The sequence below is a fragment of the Malus domestica genome, chromosome 08 (genome assembly GCF_042453785.1).
Source record: "Malus domestica chromosome 08, GDT2T_hap1".
Classification (NCBI taxonomy): domain Eukaryota; kingdom Viridiplantae; phylum Streptophyta; class Magnoliopsida; order Rosales; family Rosaceae; genus Malus; species Malus domestica.
Window position 1 is genome coordinate 11,182,669 of NC_091668.1, and position 19,696 is coordinate 11,202,364.

General features: G+C 37.2%; 1 protein-coding gene and 1 pseudogene across 1 annotated transcript; both read left to right on the plus strand.

The window, feature by feature from the left end:
* Positions 1 to 1,853: 1,853 nt before the first annotated feature.
* LOC103428202 (UDP-galactose/UDP-glucose transporter 7-like) lies at positions 1,854 to 5,083 on the plus strand (annotated as a pseudogene).
* Positions 5,084 to 13,854: 8,771 nt separating this feature from the next.
* Positions 13,855 to 17,828, plus strand: LOC103421174 (probable xyloglucan glycosyltransferase 5). The gene is made up of 5 exons (XM_008359210.4): positions 13,855 to 15,105; positions 15,674 to 15,982; positions 16,067 to 16,357; positions 16,571 to 16,684; positions 16,772 to 17,828. The coding sequence occupies exons 1-5, from the start codon at positions 14,383 to 14,385 to the stop codon at positions 17,414 to 17,416; spliced, it is 2,082 nt and encodes a 693-aa protein (XP_008357432.3). The 5' UTR covers positions 13,855 to 14,382; the 3' UTR covers positions 17,417 to 17,828.
* The last annotated feature ends 1,868 nt before the right edge of the window (positions 17,829 to 19,696 follow it).

The following is a 19,696-nucleotide window of genomic DNA, read 5'->3' on the forward strand; positions in this document are numbered from 1 at the left end:
CTAAATAGGATTCTTGAGAAGGACATTGTGAAAACACCAAGGGGGTGTTTGTTTGCCCTCACTAAAGTGTACTGGACTGGACTAGACTAAGGATTAGTCCAGTCCCATGTTTGCTCCTAACAGGGACTAGGTTTAATGAGACTAAGTCTCACTCGCCTAGACTAAATCCGGGACTAGCTAGTCTTAACGAAACCCCTTGAAAACCATGAGACTAGCTAAGATTGTCCCTTCTCTCCCCCTCTCCTCTCCTCGCCTTGCTCCTTGACCACTCACCCTCGAAAACCATGGGATGCTTTTCATAACCAATTTTCATATAAAATACCAAATTGAAGATGGGAGTGAGGGGATTACGATTCTACCTGAATCGAGGCCAAAAGTTGATCAGAGGTGGCCGGAAAATGGCCTGGAAGTCTCGGACGGTTTGGGTTTTTTTTTTTCCGAATCCATGACAGATCGAGCATGCAAAGCTCGAATATGGGACAAGAGATGGGGAAGAGTTTGTTAATGGTGCAAACCTCGTCTAATCCGATGAGGTTTAGTGTCTTCCAAAAAAAAAAAAAATCCGATGAGGTTTAGTTGGAAAACCCGTCGGGAAACCTGCAACTCATTGGAAAAAAATGAGGCAGGAGGCGAAGTGCAAAGGCAGTGAAAAGGCTGTGAAGAGGCAAAAAAGAGAGGTGAAGTGCAGAGGTAGGAGGCGAAGAAGATGAAGTGAAGAGGAAGAGAATTTGCAATAAAAAAAAGGTGGGACAAAAATGGCAGAAAAGGGGAATGGGGACGGAGAGGCGGAGAAAAAAATGAATGTACAGATAGGAGAGGGTTGTAGAAAAATAGGGAAAAGATAAAGTAATAATAAAATATTAATTGATATATTAAATTAAAAATAAAATATTAATAAATATAGATTAAATAATATAATATTATAGTTTTGCTTTTTAGTCTGACACTGTATCAAACGCTTCACTAAGTCAGTCCAGCTTAGTCTAGTTTAAGCTAGTCCGGCTTAGTCCCTGAAGCTAGTCCAGTCCAAGACAGTCCGGTGCAACAAACGCCCCCCAAAGGTCATGTCAAGAAGTTATAAACATGCTTGAGAAGAGAGAAATATTTTCTCTTGTTAAAAGGAGGACAACTAATGGCAAGTTACAGTTATTCACCACTTCCACATCCATAAAGGCTATGGGGAATTTCACCATGCCCCGTGACAACAGTCAAGCAGACTCACTAGCTCGGAGCATCGAACTCAGGACCTCCCACTTTTTGGCTTCAACAAAAAGGTGTTCATGGTTACGAAGTGTTACTTACTCGCAAGCTCAAAAACGTTGCATCAACTCTAAAAACTAAAACATTGTATCAAACAACTTTAGAAAAACATTTTAGTTGAGCTTTTAATTGTGATATTGCATATTTTTGTAAAAATTTTCCCATGTGAAGATGTGTTTTCCTAATAAGGGAACAAGAAAAATTATAACCTGTTATAAAAACATATTAATTTTCCGACCAAAAAAAATATTCGATTTCGATATAAGATTTTAAATTTTCCGACGAAGAAAAGGGTTTAATTTTTCTCTTCGGAAGTCGCAACAGAAAATATAAAAACCTTAAAATTTGAAAACGCAGAGCTTCCCTATCATGCTCCAATCTTTCACATTTCCCATTTCTCGCTTCCCATTTTTCACATTCCCTTTCCTCCCTTTCCGGCTTTCCGTTACACCGTTACTCTCTCTCTCTCCCCCTCCACACTCTCCTCACTCCACTTGCTGGACTTCCTGTCTCTGTCGATGCAATTTACTCTCGAATTGGATCGGTTTCGTCGTTCATCAGTCCTGGGTCCAATAGAATCCAATTCCCTGATTTCGAGATTTGGGTTTTCATCGATTTGAACATTTTTTGTCAAACAAGAAAAATTTATCATGTAGGTTTGGTCAAACAATAGCTCCCACTGAGCTCATTTGACACTGATCCAAAACAAAGGATTTGTGTTTGAAAGCTTAGATATGGCCATGGAGAAACGTATTGAGACAGAAGCTAGCTCGTTTTTGAGGTTGTCTTTCTGTCTGTCCCAAGTGTTTTCTTTTGGGTTTATGTTGTTTTGACACAGATTTTAGCTTGATGATTACAAATGTAAGCAAAGAACATGTTAACTATGTTAAAATGTATAAATGTTGCGACTTTTCGACGTTTTGAATCTAAAATTGTTGATTGATTTTCTTAGTCTTGTTGTGTTTGAACTGTGAATGCAGTTTGTCTGTGGCCTTGTCGTATGGGGCTGCTTCCATGGCAATGGTTTTTATCAATAAAGCAGTTATTATGGAGTACTCACATTCAATGACCCTTCTCACAATGCAGGTATTACTTTAACAATTCGAATATCGTTCTTTTAATTCATGAGATTAAGATACCCTTGCTTGATTGTTCGCAATGACCCGTCTTGTATTTCTTTATTGTCTTGGTAATTTGTAAGTGTTTTCTGCTTGGTTGTGCATAATGAGCCTTCTTTCGTTTCCTTATTGTTTTAGCAATTGGCAACTGCTTTGCTTATACATGTTGGTCGAGGATTGGGATACACGAGATCAAGAGGACTAGAAATGTCCACCGCGAAAAAACTTCTCCCTGTGTCGCTTTTTTATAATGCTAATGTGGCGTTTGCTTTGGCCAGTTTAAGGGAGTTAACATTCCCATGTATATTGCTATCAAAAGGCTCACACCGCTTGCTGTGCTTGTAGCTGGATTCTTCTCAGGGAAGGGGAGACCCCCAATACAGGTAATGTCTTGTCTTTATTTGATCAGCTTGTACATTGTTTGATGATGTCTGTCTTATTAAACTTAACGTTTGTTTATACATTTGATAGGATTTGTTATGCTTCTTTTTTTGTTTAGTGTTTGTGTAAGTTAAACCTAAACTTGTTCTTTCCCCAACTGGAATATGAGAAGGATACTATTTAGTCTTTGAAACGTATGATGTAAAAGTTCCATAAGAAAACCTACATGATTGACCAACAGTATAATGTTGTTTAAAATGGAAGCTAGATTACATTAGTCTTTGATGTGCTTTCTTTTGGTTCTGATTAAGTGGTCTGCAATCATAAGCTAAGTTACGTTGGATGAGAATAAGTAACATCTTGTGTTGGATTCACATTATTACTGGCAAGTCATTTTCTCATTGCTTACCAGAACCGTTCGCTAATGCACTCAGCTTTTCAAAATATAATTATTTATGTTGAGAAGGGTCTCTGTGATGATAGCTTTCACTTGCTGCTTGGTGATAACAAAGATAAATCATCTGTATTTGGCATAATATTTGGAACGAAATGTCTTGTGACATAATGATACTTTCCTTCGTAAATAAGTTGGCCTTATAAATGTAGATAAAGGATGCTTGATTTTAAAGAGTCACCTGTCAAAACTTATTCATTGAAGATGAGAAATATAATGCTAAAGTCCTGGAAAGAAGCATCTTCGTTACCACTAAATTTGACAATACTGAGTTGCATTTAATTTTATTTTCTTCTCTTTCATGTTTTAGATTTGACAATACTCAGTTCTCTTTCATGTTTCAGGTGTGTCTTTCAGTATTATTGACTGCAGTAGGGGTTCTGATAGCTGCACTCGGAGATTTTTCATTTGACCTTTTTGGATATAGCATGGCCCTTACTTCTGTTTTTTTCCAGGTTGGTTTTGATGTTTTTGTTCACCGACTGGTTTGTGCTTTACTTGCTTCGAATTGTATGTTATGGTAATTAAGCTCATAGAAGCACTTCATATTTAGACCATGTACCTTGTGTTGGTGGAGCAATCTGGTGCGGAAGATGGGCTATCATCAGTTGAGATCATGTACTATAACAGCTTTCTGTCTCTTCCGTTTTTTATGCTTCTCATTGTAGCTACAGGAGAATTTCCAAATTCTTTATCATTACTAATTGCAAAGGTCAGACTTTAACTTTTTCTTTATATAAGTATTTGAATCATTCTCTTTTTATGTGGGATTCTATTTGTATTGATTCTAATAACTATGGAAACAGTAGATGATTGACTGCTTAAATTGTTGGATTTGTATCTGGAAATGGATTACTGTCTTTGTACATATTAGTTTAGCCCATCGAGAAGTCCTAGTTTTCTTTTGGCCTGCATCCAGCAATATGAACTCCTAGATCAGGGGGTGATATCAATTTCAGCAATATGGTGGGAGCTGGCAATACGCCTCGCTCCACTAATTTTTCTGATTTTGTGTTGTTTGAATTTACCTTGGGATTCTGGATTAGTGGATATACAGTTGCATAGCTGGCTGTTCATATAAGTAGTAACCATGTGAAGATTTCTTCGGGGGGCCTTGGGATTATTGCTGTGGCACTGAGTTCTTCTTAGAAAGATCATGCATTATATAACTGACATGAATTTTTCTGTTTTTGCAGAGTAATTCCTTATATTTTCTGGTGATCCTCATTCTTTCATTTATTATGGGCATTGCTCTCAACTTCACCATGTTCTTATGTACGATAGTCAACTCCGCTCTAACAACAACCATCGTTGGAGTCCTAAAAGGGGTTGGGTCCACGGTATGACTGAACTACCTCGTTTTCTGTAGGCTAAATGACGATTTTGGGAATTAAGTTTTATTCCATCTTATTTTGAGACAAATATTTGTGAGAAAATTTGTTTATATGTGTTTCATTGCTTCTCAGACCCTTGGTTTTGTACTACTGGGTGGCGTGCAAGTACATGTTTTGAATGTAACTGGACTGGTTATCAACACAGCTGGCGGAGTTTGGTATTCGTTTGCCAAATATCAACAGAGGAAGAGCAAGCCCGCAATGCGGATTGCAGATGTGGAGGCTTATCGTAAATAAAGTTGATACCAAAAGATTGCATATGGTTACTAACAGCTCCTTTCTGTTTTTACTTTTTGCATCTATCTCCACCAAAACATGGCAATTAGTTCTTTGAATGACAATGATGCACCGTAGAAATGTTTAAACATGTTCGGTTCACAGCATATCTGAATTCATTACTGTGCTCACATGGTAGAGATGTTCCTTGATAAAACAATTCATCATCCGTCGGTTTACATAAGCTTCCGGTTGGTTTACTTTTGTCTTCTGTTCAGCGTTTAACCAAGAAAAACTGATTCCATTCGTTTGGGATGTTGAATGTGTAGATTATGACTAATCGTATGAATTTGGATGCATTCCTTGACTCTACTGAATCTTGAAATTCAGGTATTATAGAAAGCGAATACCCCGGTTCATGTTCTGGGAACGATTATTATCCGTTGAGACGAAGGTCTTCCAGGATTCAGGATCTGGGAATGGGTCTTCCTGCTCCTCCATGCACATGCACTTGTTTTCCTGTTCTTTCTAATGCAATTTTGGAACTCTCAGACCAATAATTTCCTTTGTTTTTCTCTCATGCTTCAATAATTGCTTGTGGCTGCGTAAGATGTTGATTGAAATTACTATTTGTTATTTTTCGTTCTAATACAATCGATATTGAGGGAGGGGGTTTTCAAATTCGAGACCTCGTATGGTATGCATAGCAACATAGGAGAATGTACTTAACTAACTGAGTGAAAAATGCCCTTAAATTCTTGTTCTAAATAAAACCCCTTCTGGTCTTGATGCTTGACCAAAACCACTGGGGTTTCTTTTACCATTTCCATTTAACAGCATTGGAATTTAAGGCTTACATCTTCCCACCGCACCCAAGTGAATTTGGGTGGCTTGTGCGAGAGGTTTAGAACTTTGCAATTTGGGTGGCTTGACAATGGGAAGAGATTTTTCTATACCCAAAATATGAGCAGGTAGATCATGTATCATAATATAAGTAGAGGGGACCGTCTCCTTCTCGTCCCCTTATACAAATTATTCGATTTCATTAATATTTCCAACTCAAGCTTTGCTGTACAGGTGACAAAGCAATTTAATCGAGCTTTTTTGGTGGCCTTTTGGGTGCGCTTTCAAATTTAATGCAAATTGTGCTTTTCCTTGCCTAGTTGTCTTCTTTAATTCCAACCCGAAACAACTCTTGCAAAGTTTTAGAGGCATTAGGCAATAGGTGCTGGTCAGGCGAGAGGTAAAGAAGGATATACGTAGTTACACAAACTATGAGTGACATCTAGTAGTATATTATGGCTACTTGAATTAGTAGAAGTATACGCAAACTAATTATGATGCTCTTTTTTTTCGAACCTTGATTGTAGTTACAGTGCAATTCGGTTCTTTAATCATTCATATCCCGATCAAGATTTATGTGATATGGATTTATGTCAAATCACATGTAGTCATCTATGATTGCCACAATGCATCTCATGCTGAAACAATTCTTACAAACATAGCTTGATCAACAAGTACTTTGGCCGAAGATTTATGATATGGATCTTCAAGTAGCTTTTTAGAGATATCTCTTTCTATTGAATAGTTACAAGAAGGTGATACATTCCTTATTGTGCATTATATATCTTCACTCATACATATGAATCCACGTATCACACTATTGGGCCCTGCGAAGTAGTGAGGGTTTTGAAGTGAAATCAAAGTTCATATCTATAAAGGGTTTTTATCACAAATGGTCCCTGCAATTGACCCTCATTATCAAGATGGTCCCTGAAATTGAAAATCAATCAATGTAGTCCCTGAAAATAGATGTCATAAATCAATGTGGTCTTTCCGTCACAATTCTGTTAAAAATTTCGTTAAGTGCTGATGTGGCACATAAATGGGCCCCACAAGATTCACGGGTTTTTATCACAAGTGGTCCCTGAAATTGACCCATACCATCATGATGGTCCCTGAAATTGACCCACACCATCACAATGGTCCCTGAAATTGAAAATCGATTAGTCCTTGAAAATAGGTGTCGCAAATTAATATAATCCTTCCGCCACAATGAATTTTTTTTTTCTTATAGTAGGGCCTACTCCAAAGAGAGATTCTTTCCATAAATTCTCAAAGACACAAGGCTTAATCAAGGCCTAAAAGGGGGGTTTGGAAATAGTTTTAAACCAACAATAGATGCACCTCGTTTATAACCTCATTATCACAAGGCAGACCTCGCCATTCTTTGAGTCACCAAACCACCAGGGACGCAATGAACAAGCTCTCCAAGATTGAGGATGTTGATCGCCTAAATGTTAACAATGATATCCCAGAAGTCGTTGCTAATCAGCCAAGCCATCACCAAAAGTGATGTCGATCTAGGTTCAATTCGGTGAAGCGTGTCGAAGTGTGTAAAGATGGGTGTATTGAGATTTTTTTTAGAGAATATACAACGAATGAGGTAGAAGAATGTGGAAAATGATCCGGCAAGGATCCTTTTCCTAGGGATCCCGCGATTGTGACCGTTCATTGTACATCGTACGGTCAAAAATCATTTCAAAATTTAAAATTAAATATAAATAGTACCTAATGAAAATTGACCGCACGATGTACGATGAACGGTCACGATCGCGGGATCCCTAGGAAAAGGATCCGACGAGGATCCTTTTCCAAGGAATGTGGACTGGAATCGGAGGTGATTGCGGGACTAGGTTTTTGGGTCAACAACTTTTTATTAACCATTAAATTAGTAAACCTATTTGTAATTTTTTTTTAATTTACTTAGACTTGTGTGACCCATTTATGTATCACACCAACACATAACATAATTTTGATGGAAGGACTACATTGATTTAGGACACTTATTTGTGGGACTACGTTGATCGATTTTCAATTTCAGGGACCATTTTAATGTTGCGTGTCAATTTCAGGGAACATTTTGATCACATGTTAATTTCAAAGACCATTTGTGAGAAAAAAGGACTTATGGGATCCATTTATGTGCCACATTAGCACTTAACAGAATTTTTAACATAATTGTGACGGAAAGATCACATTAATTTGCGACACCTATTTTCAGGGACCACATTGATTGATTTTCAATTTCGAGGACCATCTTGATGGTGAGGCTCAATTTCAAGGACCATTTGTGATAAAAAAAAAAAACCCTATCTATAAATATAATATACATATGATATCTCATATCTAAGAACAATTTGTATACTACAACCATACGCCTTGCGCCTAGGTGGAGCCTAGACGGTCCTAAACAAGGCCTTTTGGAACACTACTTTTATGTGTGAATTGGTTTTTTCTGTCTAAGGTAGGAATAAGAATATACATGTGATAAAAGAAATAATAAATACACACATTTATGTCCACACATGCTTGTTTAAAATCATTTGTTATTTTTGTTTTTTTTAATCAATCATATGACTAAAAATAAAAAGAGGCATGTGAAAGACCAAAACGGTAGGTGAAAATCTGCTCCCAATGATTTTTGCACACTTCTTTTTATATTTGTAACTTGATTTTCTTTTAATTTGTTCAATCAAGTAGTTAGAAAAGTTGTCCACCAAGAGAAAATGAATGTGCAAAAATCATCTCCTAAGATATATAAATAATTGTCATTTAGTACTACTATCTAATAATATTCCTATTTACTTGTAAGTGAGATGTCTTAAGTTCGAATCTCGAAAATGACGAGTATGCAACCAATTTATTCATCTGCTTTTATAGCGTAAATAGATCGTCGTAATAAATATATATATAGGCCCTTTATGCAAAGGGATTCCCATTTTTTTCAAAAAATAGGTATTAAGTGTGGGGCTCACTTGTCACATCCCGGCTCAGGACGGGTCACTTCCTGGGCTCACTCCAACACCGTAGCACGATATTGTTTACTTTGGGCCCTGACCACGCCCTCACGGTTTTGTTTCTGGGAACTCATGAGCAACTTCTCAGTGGGTCACCCATCTTGGGAGTGCTCTGGCCCCTTTCTTGCTTAACTTCGGAGTTCATACGGAACTCGAAGCCAGTGAGTTCTCAAAAGGTCTCATGCTAGGTAGGGATGAGAATATACATTTAAGGATCACTCCCTTGTGCGATGTGGGATGTTACAATCCATCCCCCTTAGGGGCCCGACGTCCTCGTCGGCACACTTTTGACCAGGGATTGGCTCTGATACCATTTGTCACATCCCGGCCCGGGGCGGATCACTTCCCGGGCCCACTCCACCACCGTAGCACGATATTGTCCGCTTTGGGCCTTGACCACGCCCTCACAGTTTTGTTTCTGAGAACTCACGAGCAACTTCCCAATGGGTCACCCATCCTGGAAGTGCTCTGGCCCCATTCTCACTTAACTTCGGAGTTTCTATGGAACCCGAAACCAGTGAGCTCCTAAAATGCCTCATGCTAGGTAGGGATGAGAATATACATTTAAGAATCACTCCCCTGGGCGATGTGGGATGTTACATCACTCCACATCAAACTTCGATGATTCGAACTATCTATTTTGTAAGTCTCAATTCATAGATCATCCTTGCAAAAATTCAATTCAATCCGAAATCATTTGCCTATTTAATTATCAAGACAAAATTTCATTGTTTCTTATATAACAAAATATTCGTTAATTTCTTTGAACCCAATTAGATGTCTTAAACATTTCCGATTTGGGCTAATATTTTGTAAGAATAATCTATGAGGTGCAACTTGAAAAATAGACGGTTCGAATCGTTAAAGTTCGATGAAGTGTGGACCCCACAACTAATTCCTATTTTTATAAAATAATGAGAATCCATTCTCTTAAAGATTTCCTATATATATAGGGGGTGTGATATCCACACATCCCATTTTACTTCTCACACACCTTCTTAATTTTCGGCCGTCCTATCGGATGAATTGAAGAAAATCAATGGACAGAAATTATCAAGGGGTGTGTGAGAAGTAAAATGAGGTGTGTGGATAACACACCCATATATGACAAAGAGTCTTACATAATTCGCCATCACACTGTAAATACATCCAAGTCTGTCATGAACTGATGTTGCAAGATTATAAGGTTGAAGATTCGTGATCACATAACCAAATTCTGTCGAAAAAATCAAAACAGAAAATAAATTTGGTGGGTTGGCTCACGGGGCCAGGATCTGAGTATTTAGCTAATAGAAAATCTCATGTAGACCTAAGCTTTGCATGATATGATCACACTCATATGTTTCATGGGACATGTTATCTGACTATATCCAACTAGAATATTTTAAAAAAGGGGAGAACTAGTGGCAAGTTACGGTTATCCACTTCTTTTGGGTCCGGCGAGACTATGGGGAGTTTTACCCTACCCGTACAGTCAAGCAGACTCACCAGCTTGAAGCATCGAACCCGGAACCTCCCACATTCATCACACATGTTCTCATATCTTGCATATTTGTTACAAAAGTATTATGACACAAACAAATTATGAATTAACATCATAAAGAGCTGTCTACTAGTTAACGGTATAACATAAGTTCACATAAGTATAAAAACTTTAGCATCATACTAGAGACGGGCCGGACTGGATTGTACAACTAATTTGAGACTAGAAAACAGTTCTGATAGACAACTTCACTCTACCCCAATTGCATAACTCATTAATCCGACCGCTTAGAAAGCTCACCACTCAACCAACTATGATATTTGTGGACGTATTCATGATAACAAGATTAGTTATATATGTCTCGTGTAATATAAAAAGCGTTTGGTCTAATTTACTATTGTTTCTTTTTTGTTTTCTAATTAGACACGTGAATTCAAAATAGCTAAAGATTTCCATGGATCACATAATTAATAAAAAAATTGGAATAAAAAACTAAAAAGATGCTAAAAATAGCTAGGGTTTTAGTGAATACAAAGATGGATAAGAAATATAGATGGAAAGAGATCTGGGGAAAAGGGTACGAGTTGTAATCTCCAGCTCACAGTATTGTGATCACATCTCTGAGACTGTTGAGATCACATGCATGGACGCACAAAGATCTACTAATAATTGAGATCATCATCTCCACAGTTTTTCTGCATGAAAACAACAAAACTACGAGTCTATATTACTACTTAACTAGTAGTAAAATGTGAGACTAGTATATTTTATTAAGATGGTACGTACTCATCAGATTCAGAAGATAGATAAAATAATGGCCGTGCTATCATACAATCATTTTTTTTTTTTACACAATTTATTTTATTTTTAGCATTCGAATTGAATGAATTGAAGAAAATCAAATAACATAAATTAACATGAGATGTATAAGAGGTAAAAAAAAAAAAATGAATGGATAGCGCCACTTTAAAATAATTTTTGTGGATTTTAATTCTCAGTGAATCTTGATAAGCCAATCTAATGTTTAATGTGTTAATGGAGTTTGGCCCTCACAACATGTACCTTTTAAAAAAAAAAAAATATATATATATATATATATATCTTAAGAAAGTTACAACTTCAATCTTGTAGGATTAGCGTAATGAAGTTCGATTCCTTTTTAATATAACTGAATAAAATTCAGCTTTACATATGTCGTAAAAGAAAATATGTCTTGAATTTTTTGTTCTTTCAGCGAAAGAAAAAATAACCAAACTTTAAACACGGATATTACAAGTTTGGAGGGAAAGAAATCTCATTTAAATATAAAAGTAATCAAGTTTGGAGGGAAAGTAATCAAAGTTTGGAGGGAAAGAAATCTCATTCAAATATGAAAGTAATCAAGTTAATTAATGTGACATCCCACATCGCCAAGAGGAGTGATCCTTAAATGTATATTCTCATCTCTACCTAGCACGAGGTTTTTTGAGAGCTCACTTGCTTCGGGTTCCGTAGGAACTTCGAAGTTAAGCGAGAAGGAGGCCAGAGCACTCCCAAGATGGGTGACCCACTGGGAAGTTGCTCGTGAGTTCGTAGAAACAAAACCATGAGGGTGTGGTCAGGGCCCAAAGCAGACAATATCGTGCTACGGTGGTGGAGCGGGCCTGGGAAGTGATTCGCCCCGGACCGGGATGTGACAATTAAGGTATATGAAAGTGTTACCATGGAGCGTTTAGTTCGTGGGCTTTCAAACCTAGATCGGTTAAGCCATACTGCAAGATGAGTCGAATCCTAGCGCAATAAGGAATCTCGGCGAGATTAATAACCCGGAAGTGAATCCGGCTCGATGAAAGGATAGGTTCAAAATCCTGATGGGAGTAGGAGTACTTGAGGGGTGTTTGATTAGAAGAAGAAATCATAATCCGAGTAGGTTGTTAACTTGACCTAGAAGGTACATTACTACTATAAATACAAGGCGCTATGCAGCGTGAGAAGCCTCTCCAATTCAACACACAACTGCCTTGCGCAAACTCTCTCAACAACTTTGAGATTTTTTATTTTCTCTTTTCGCTGACACATCTTCCGTTGGTATCAACAACACTGTGAAAGCAACCGGTGATATCTTTAGTCGGCATAGATAGCTCTGTCGCCGTAGAATCAGCCGATCTCGCAACATCTTCCGTTGGCATCAACAGTACTGCGGCGAGGACGGCTGGTTACCTATCCAAGTCTCGGTCGAGAAGGGTTTCTGAATCCTTATTGATTGAGGTTATCTCATTAGCCTTCTCGGCGAAGTGAGGTGTTACAGCTTACTGAGCTCGGCGCATTGCACACCGAGTTATTTTATGATTGGATATTCTTAAGTAGGATTTAGAGTTCGGCATTAAGACGGCTGAACCACGTTCACTATTAAGACTCATATCTGCTTTGAGTATTTGCGCCCTTACACTTTGGTGTCGATTCGGCGTGAGTTTACTCTGACGAATACCATCACTGTGACCAAATCCAACGACAACGATTCGTGAACTTCGTAAGAATAGTAGCCTTGTCTTCAGGTTCGAGAACCCAAGAGGCCGAGACGTGTTCCTTCCTCTGTCACAATCGCAAGACGCAGAAGTCAGCCGCAGAAGTCAGCCGCACACCCAACGCAACATCAACAAATTTTACTCCTCGGCCGACGAGTTGGCACGCCCCGCATTCAATCGAAGGACGTAGTTAGCTCATAGATTACTCGGCCTGCGCGCCACGTAGGCTTGGTAGTTTTTAGGGTCAACAGAAAGTAATCAAAGTATTTAGGGTATATTATGTTTTAATTAATCAAGAAGTCAACTTAAATCAATTACAAATTTTCATTAACAGTTTGCCTACATTATATTAATGAGATAACCATTTGTTCTTGATGATAAAACCATACCATAATTAGGTGATGTTTTATTGCAATGGTAAAAAATAATCATGTTTATACACCCAAATTACAAGTTTGATCCCTACTGATTGCTCTCCTCCTAATAATTAACAATTGAACCTATTAACGCTATTGTTGTCAAAAGAAAAAAAAAATCATACAATAAAATTTTGCATTTTTTTGCAATCTTAAATCAATTACAAATTTTCATTAACAATTTGCCTAATTGTATTAAGTAATTTGACTAATTGACTAAAATAGAAAAGAAAAATTATCCAAACTAGTTAACTAATTAAAAGGAGAAAGAAAGTATTATATGCAAAATTTAAAAAAAAAAAACTTTTTCTTTCTTTAAAAGAAATGAAATGTGAATAAGTTCACATTTTCACAACCTAAATAAAATCTTTTTACAACCACATGGGTGCGAAATGGTGTATTGGCTTTTTGTAGTGGCTACTTCATATTTAAATTAAAGAACAAAAGAATATTCTTAAATATAAGCTTTCATTTCATTGCCAAAGAATAATAATAATAATAATAATAATACAGTTATTATTTTATTAAAACTTTCTTACATTGAAAGTGTGGTTAGCTGGTATGGATTATGGCCTGTTTTTGACAGTTGGTGATCTGGGTTTCCTCTCAACTGTTCCCTTGACTGAAATTCTCTTTCTTTCTTTTTTTAACAAAGCCACTAATTGTCTTAACTCTCTTAATCGTGATTAATGACTGACCATGTTTAGCTCCTGATTTCTCTATTGAATATTCAATTACAATAAAATGCAGATTTCTCATTATTTCTTAGGAAGAAAGAATATCTTTTGAGCAGATTCCTAGTCCAGAATATTTCACCAAATGGTAAAATATTTGGTAGAATTTTGTGGAGTATAAATTGAAGGGTTGAGGTTTGATGGGTTTACTTGACAAGTACCCCACCACATGGTGTTTGGGCTATTTACAGCTGCAGCAAATAGGCAGATTATACCTTCCCTCATAATGTGGCTTTCCCTTGCTCTCTCTCTGTTTTTCTAGAGTGCCTTTGAGGGAATACAAAGAACCAGAACATCCCAAACTTTTCCCTTTTTTACCTTTTGTTGCCTGCATTTTGCGTAAAATTATGAGCTTTCATATGGGTTCTTCACCTTTTTGAGTTTTTTGAGTTTTCTTTCGTAAAGTTTGGTTTTTTATGGCTGGTTCTCAAATGGGTTTTGTTCATTTCTTTGTTTCCAGATCTGGGTTTTAGTGATTTTTCTTGCTTTTTGTCAAATTTTGGAAATTGGATTCTCAAACTCTTCAAAGTTTTGAACTTTTTCTGCTATTTAGTGTGAGAAAATGGCCCCAAGGTTGGATTTTTCCAGTTTCTGGGCAAAGGAAAGCAGGAATGGGACACCAGTGGTGGTGACAATGGAGAACCCCAACTTCTCTGTGGTGGAAATCGACAGTCCAGATGCAGCATTCAGGCCAGTTGATAAGAGCAGGGGGAAGAATGCAAAGCAAGTGACATGGGTTTTGCTTCTCAAAGCTCACCGCGCAGTCAGCTGCATTGGGTGGGTTGCCACCCTCTTCTGGACACTTCTCAGCACCATTAAGAAGCGGTTAATCTTCAGGCAAGGTGTATCCATGGAGAATGGGAAGCTGGGAAACCAGAAGTTACTTTTTACTGTCATTAGAGTCTTCTTATTTACTTCCCTTGCAATCCTGGCCTTTGAAGTTGTTGCTTACTACAAAGGCTGGCATTATTTTAGGAATCCCAGTTTGCACATTCCTGGAACTTCTGATATACAGAGCTTGCTCCACTTGGTTTATGTTGGTTGGTTATCGTTTCGGGCAGATTACATTGCACCTCCCATTCAAGCACTCTCTAAATTTTGTATTGTTCTTTTCCTTATCCAATCCGTGGATCGAATGATACTTAGTTTAGGTTGCTTGTGGATAAAGCTCAAGAAGATTAAGCCTAGGATTGATCGGGAGTCTTTGAAGTCGGAGGACGTTGAGAAATCGAAATATGAGTACCCCATGGTTCTCATTCAAATTCCAATGTGCAATGAGAAGGAGGTAATGAATTGAACTCTCTCTCTTTGCTGTCTGTTTTGTTCTTTAATTTATTCTATTATTTTGTTATGTTGCTTTTAGCTGGTGGCTGTTTGATTCGCTTTGCATTAGTTACTAGTTCTGGATATATATTTATGCTTAATAATCTAGTTGTTCCAACAAACTTGCAAAACTTTGACAATGTGTGGACTGTCTCTATTTAATAAAATGGGGAAAAAAATGCCTTTGTCTTCTTAGATTCAAACATAATCGTATAAAACTCTGAAACAGTCGAAGAATTGACAGTCACTATTTAGAAATCATCAAGAATGATCATTATTATAAAGTAATACATCCGTTTACTTAAGATTGTGAATTAGAGTCACACTAGTCAACTTTTGGAACAAAAATGTATAGGATTGCAACATTGTTTGGACATGTTATTGAAAGTTAATAGTTAGCGAATGGTACTTCCGGTAGTACATGATGGTGACTCTGAAAAACTGAAGCATATGAAACTAATTGGCAACTGCAAAAAGTCCTGTAAGATTTTTTGTGATGTTATAAGGTTTTCTGGCCTGGCCTTTTGCAGGTGTATGAGCAGTCTATCTCTGCAGTCTGCCAGATTGATTGGCCAAAGGACCGTGTTCTGATTCAAGTTCTTGACGATTCTGATGATGAGAGCATCCAGTGGTTAATAAAGACAGAGGTTGCTAATTGGAGCCAAAAGGGTATCAACATTATCTATCGGCATCGTGTTGTTAGAACTGGTTACAAAGCCGGAAATCTCAAGTCTGCAATGAGCTGTGATTATGTGAGAGACTATGAATTTGTTGCAATCTTTGATGCAGACTTCCAACCCAATCCAGATTTTCTTAAGCAAACGGTGCCACATTTCAAGGTGAATAATAGCAACATAATATTTTTTCAGTGTGATTTTTGGTCTGAACTCTTCGAATTTAACATATTTTACGTTCTGTTGCAGGACAACCCCGAACTAGGTTTAGTTCAGGCTAGATGGGCCTTTGTGAACAAGGAAGAGAACTTGTTGACTCGTCTCCAAAATGTTAATTTGTGTTTCCACTTTGAGGTGGAACAGCAGGTTAACGGGGTGTTTCTTAATTTCTTTGGTTTCAATGGAACTGCTGGTGTTTGGAGAATTAAAGCCCTTGAGGGGTCTGGAGGATGGCTAGAAAGGACTACTGTAGAGGACATGGACATAGCTGTCCGGGCCCATCTCAACGGTTGGAAATTCATCTACCTTAACGATGTTAAGGTAATCTTTGATTATAGTTTTTCCGTATCCGTTAATACAGGACCACACACATTTGCATTTTATCTGTATGAAATGCTACTTCAATTACCTCAATTAAATACCATCGACATTCGCGTTATGCATGCCATATGCATAAATGTTTAGACAAAATCCAAATGAATTTAAGGGAAGGAAAAGAAGATGTTTCAAGCCTTATAGCCATGCAACTTTCAGGTACTATGTGAAGTGCCTGAGTCCTATGAAGCTTACCGAAAGCAGCAGCATCGTTGGCATTCTGGTCCTATGCAGCTATTCAGATTATGCCTTCCAGCGATTATAACTTCCAAGGTGTCTTGAATATCAAAATTCTGTTATTCCCTGTCTCCCGTTGTTTATAACATGTACGATAATTTCTTGCTTTCTTGAATTCTGCAGATATCCGCATGGAAGAAAGCAAACTTGATACTTCTATTCTTTCTGTTGAGGAAACTTATCCTTCCTTTCTATTCCTTCACCTTGTTCTGCATAATTCTTCCGCTAACCATGTTTGTCCCGGAGGCAGAGCTTCCCGCATGGGTCATCTGTTACGTTCCTGTTTTCATGTCGTTCCTCAACATTCTTCCATCCCCTAAATCCTTCCCTTTTATTATTCCTTATCTCCTTTTCGAGAACACAATGTCTGTCACCAAGTTCAACGCAATGGTCTCCGGTTTGTTCCAGCTGGGTAGCTCTTATGAGTGGGTTATCACCAAGAAGACTGGGAGGTCATCGGAACTGGACTTACTCGCTGCTGCTGAAAGGGAAACAAAAATGGTAAACCAATTACCGGTCCACAGAGGAGCTTCTGAGACTGAGCTTTCTGTGTTGAACCGAATTATGGAACAAAAAGAGGTAGCTCCCAAGCCTATTAAGAAAGCTAACAAGATATATCGGAAGGAGCTTGCTCTAGCATTCCTATTGCTCACAGCTTCTGTCAGGAGTCTGTTAGCTGCTCAAGGTGTACACTTCTACTTCCTGCTCTTCCAAGGCGTGACCTTCCTCCTCGTTGGTCTTGATCTCATTGGTGAGCAAATGAGCTGATATTTCATGGCTACAAGAGAAAAATGGAGAAAAAAATCAAACCAGATACACACATTGAGGGAACTTCAACCCCTTTCGCCATGGGAATGTGCAGCAGAGTTACCCTTCGGTCCAGTAACCCAAATTACTTATAGTCCACACAGCGTGAACGAAGAACTCGATAGGAACCTCGCGTTTTCGAATGTTATTCCTCCATTTTTTTTTTTGTTACTTTTTCCAGATAGGGCATTGATTAATTTTAATGTTCCACAGGTATTGGATTGTTCTTGTTCACCTTAAGAAGGTTTGCCTGATGCTTTTGGTTTGTAAATTCCTTCTTGTCAATCAGTGAGAAGTGCGCAACAAAGGCAAACCAAGCACTTTTTGTAATTAATTTATCTACTAATTAATTTATAATAGTTCCTTTGCCTCATCGTCTAAGTAATCTTTTGCCTTGTCATCAAATTACAATAAAAAACATATACTGAAGTAATCTTCCAGCATAAGAATTTTTATGCATATATCAAATTATGATTTGTCTGTAACGAGATTTTCCACTTTTCCACGATCTGAAAATAATGGACTGTGTATGTGTGCGTCCATGCACACGCGTGTTGGGATAAATTTCAAAGTGTCGGCAGGCAAACTGCAAGTGAAACAAAGTTTGCATTTTTATGGTATTTTGTGGCGGCTGAGGATTTTGGTTCATAACTTTCAAGCTTTTGAAGTGCCCGTTTAAGGGCCACATAGTTTTTGGGGGCCAGAGATCTTTGGTGGGCATGTATGTGATTCTGGGTCCATGTTGTAGTTGTAGGATAGTGCCCTTGGTTGGGAGGTCTAATTAGACAGATACTGTCACCACTCTTTCTAAATTTCTACAGAAAAGCAGAAATTCTTTGATTTGACAAGCCACCTGTTTAAGTCTGCCTCAATTACATTTTACGATTTGAGGTAGTTTTCAAAACGGTCTATAATATTTTAAAATTTTCACATTATACCTTGAGCTTCTGAAATTGTATTAATTATATATACTTTTTGATATTTGAACGTCTAATCCTTTATTATATTAATGTGTTTTCTTGTCAATGATGTGTAAATGTGGCTTAACGATTGTAAGTTAATGCATTGCATGAGGCTTCTGCTCACATGCAACTAAAGAATCCAAAATGTGATATGAAGTTCAACAAGAGAGAAAAGTAAGAATTGAATGACAGACGCTTGATATTCTACGCTATATTCTTCTAGCCTGCAGACAAAGGATTCGAACTTAAGTTCAGAGATAAGCACATTATTCTAACCAACATGGCTAAGCGTCTGCAAATTGAAATGAAAATTGAAGTGAAGAGTTGAGAGAGAGAGAGAGAGAGAGAGATTGATCCAAGGCTGAAACTTTGGGATGAAAAGATGTGCAGAAATCTCAGGGAGCGAGAGAACGTGAAGAACATGAATGTTTATATAATTATATTAAACAAAAAGTAGTGAGAATTCAATTCTGTTTCTTAATTTATAGTTTAGATTATTTGTTTTGATTGAAATAATAGTGCAGAGGAACACCGAACGTAAAATTTCAAATGTAAGAATGAATTTTAATAGAGATGCCAAAAGATAAATATCAATTGTTAATTTGATGGCTGACGTGATAATCTCAGATTTTTTTTCTTTTTCATACCAATATGTTTTTTTTTTTTTGTTATAAATGATATTTGTAAGACCAATTTTAAAAAGAAATCAATTAAAAAAAATCAAGATTTATAATTTGTGCATTAATAAGATCTACACTAAAATAATTAAAAATTATTTGACATTATCTTTTCTCATATGGGATTGATATATCTCAAATTTGATTACATGACTTTCCACTTAATATTTGACATTTTTTTTGGAGATGATCCAAGAACTTCGTATTTGATTTGATATTTGGGTAATGTGTATTGTACGAGAAAACAAAAATTCAAAACTCACCATCCCTTCTGAGTACAAAATTGGAGAGACGCATGCTCTTAACCGACTGAGCTACAAGCCTCTTGCAAAACACTATAATAGTCGATTATTGCAAAACACTATAATAGTCAATTCAACAGTGTAACGCTTTAGAGGATTTGGCTTTAAAATATATAAATGCATTGTTGCAAATACATGGATGAAGAGATACGAACAAAAACCATACTTGCATAAAGAAAATAATTGAAACTATAATTTTCCGAAATCATCTTGAATTGCTAATGCCCAGCGTCACCAAAATCATAACCAAATATATCGAAACAAAAAGAAGTAGAATATAACAAGAAGCTTGTAATGTCT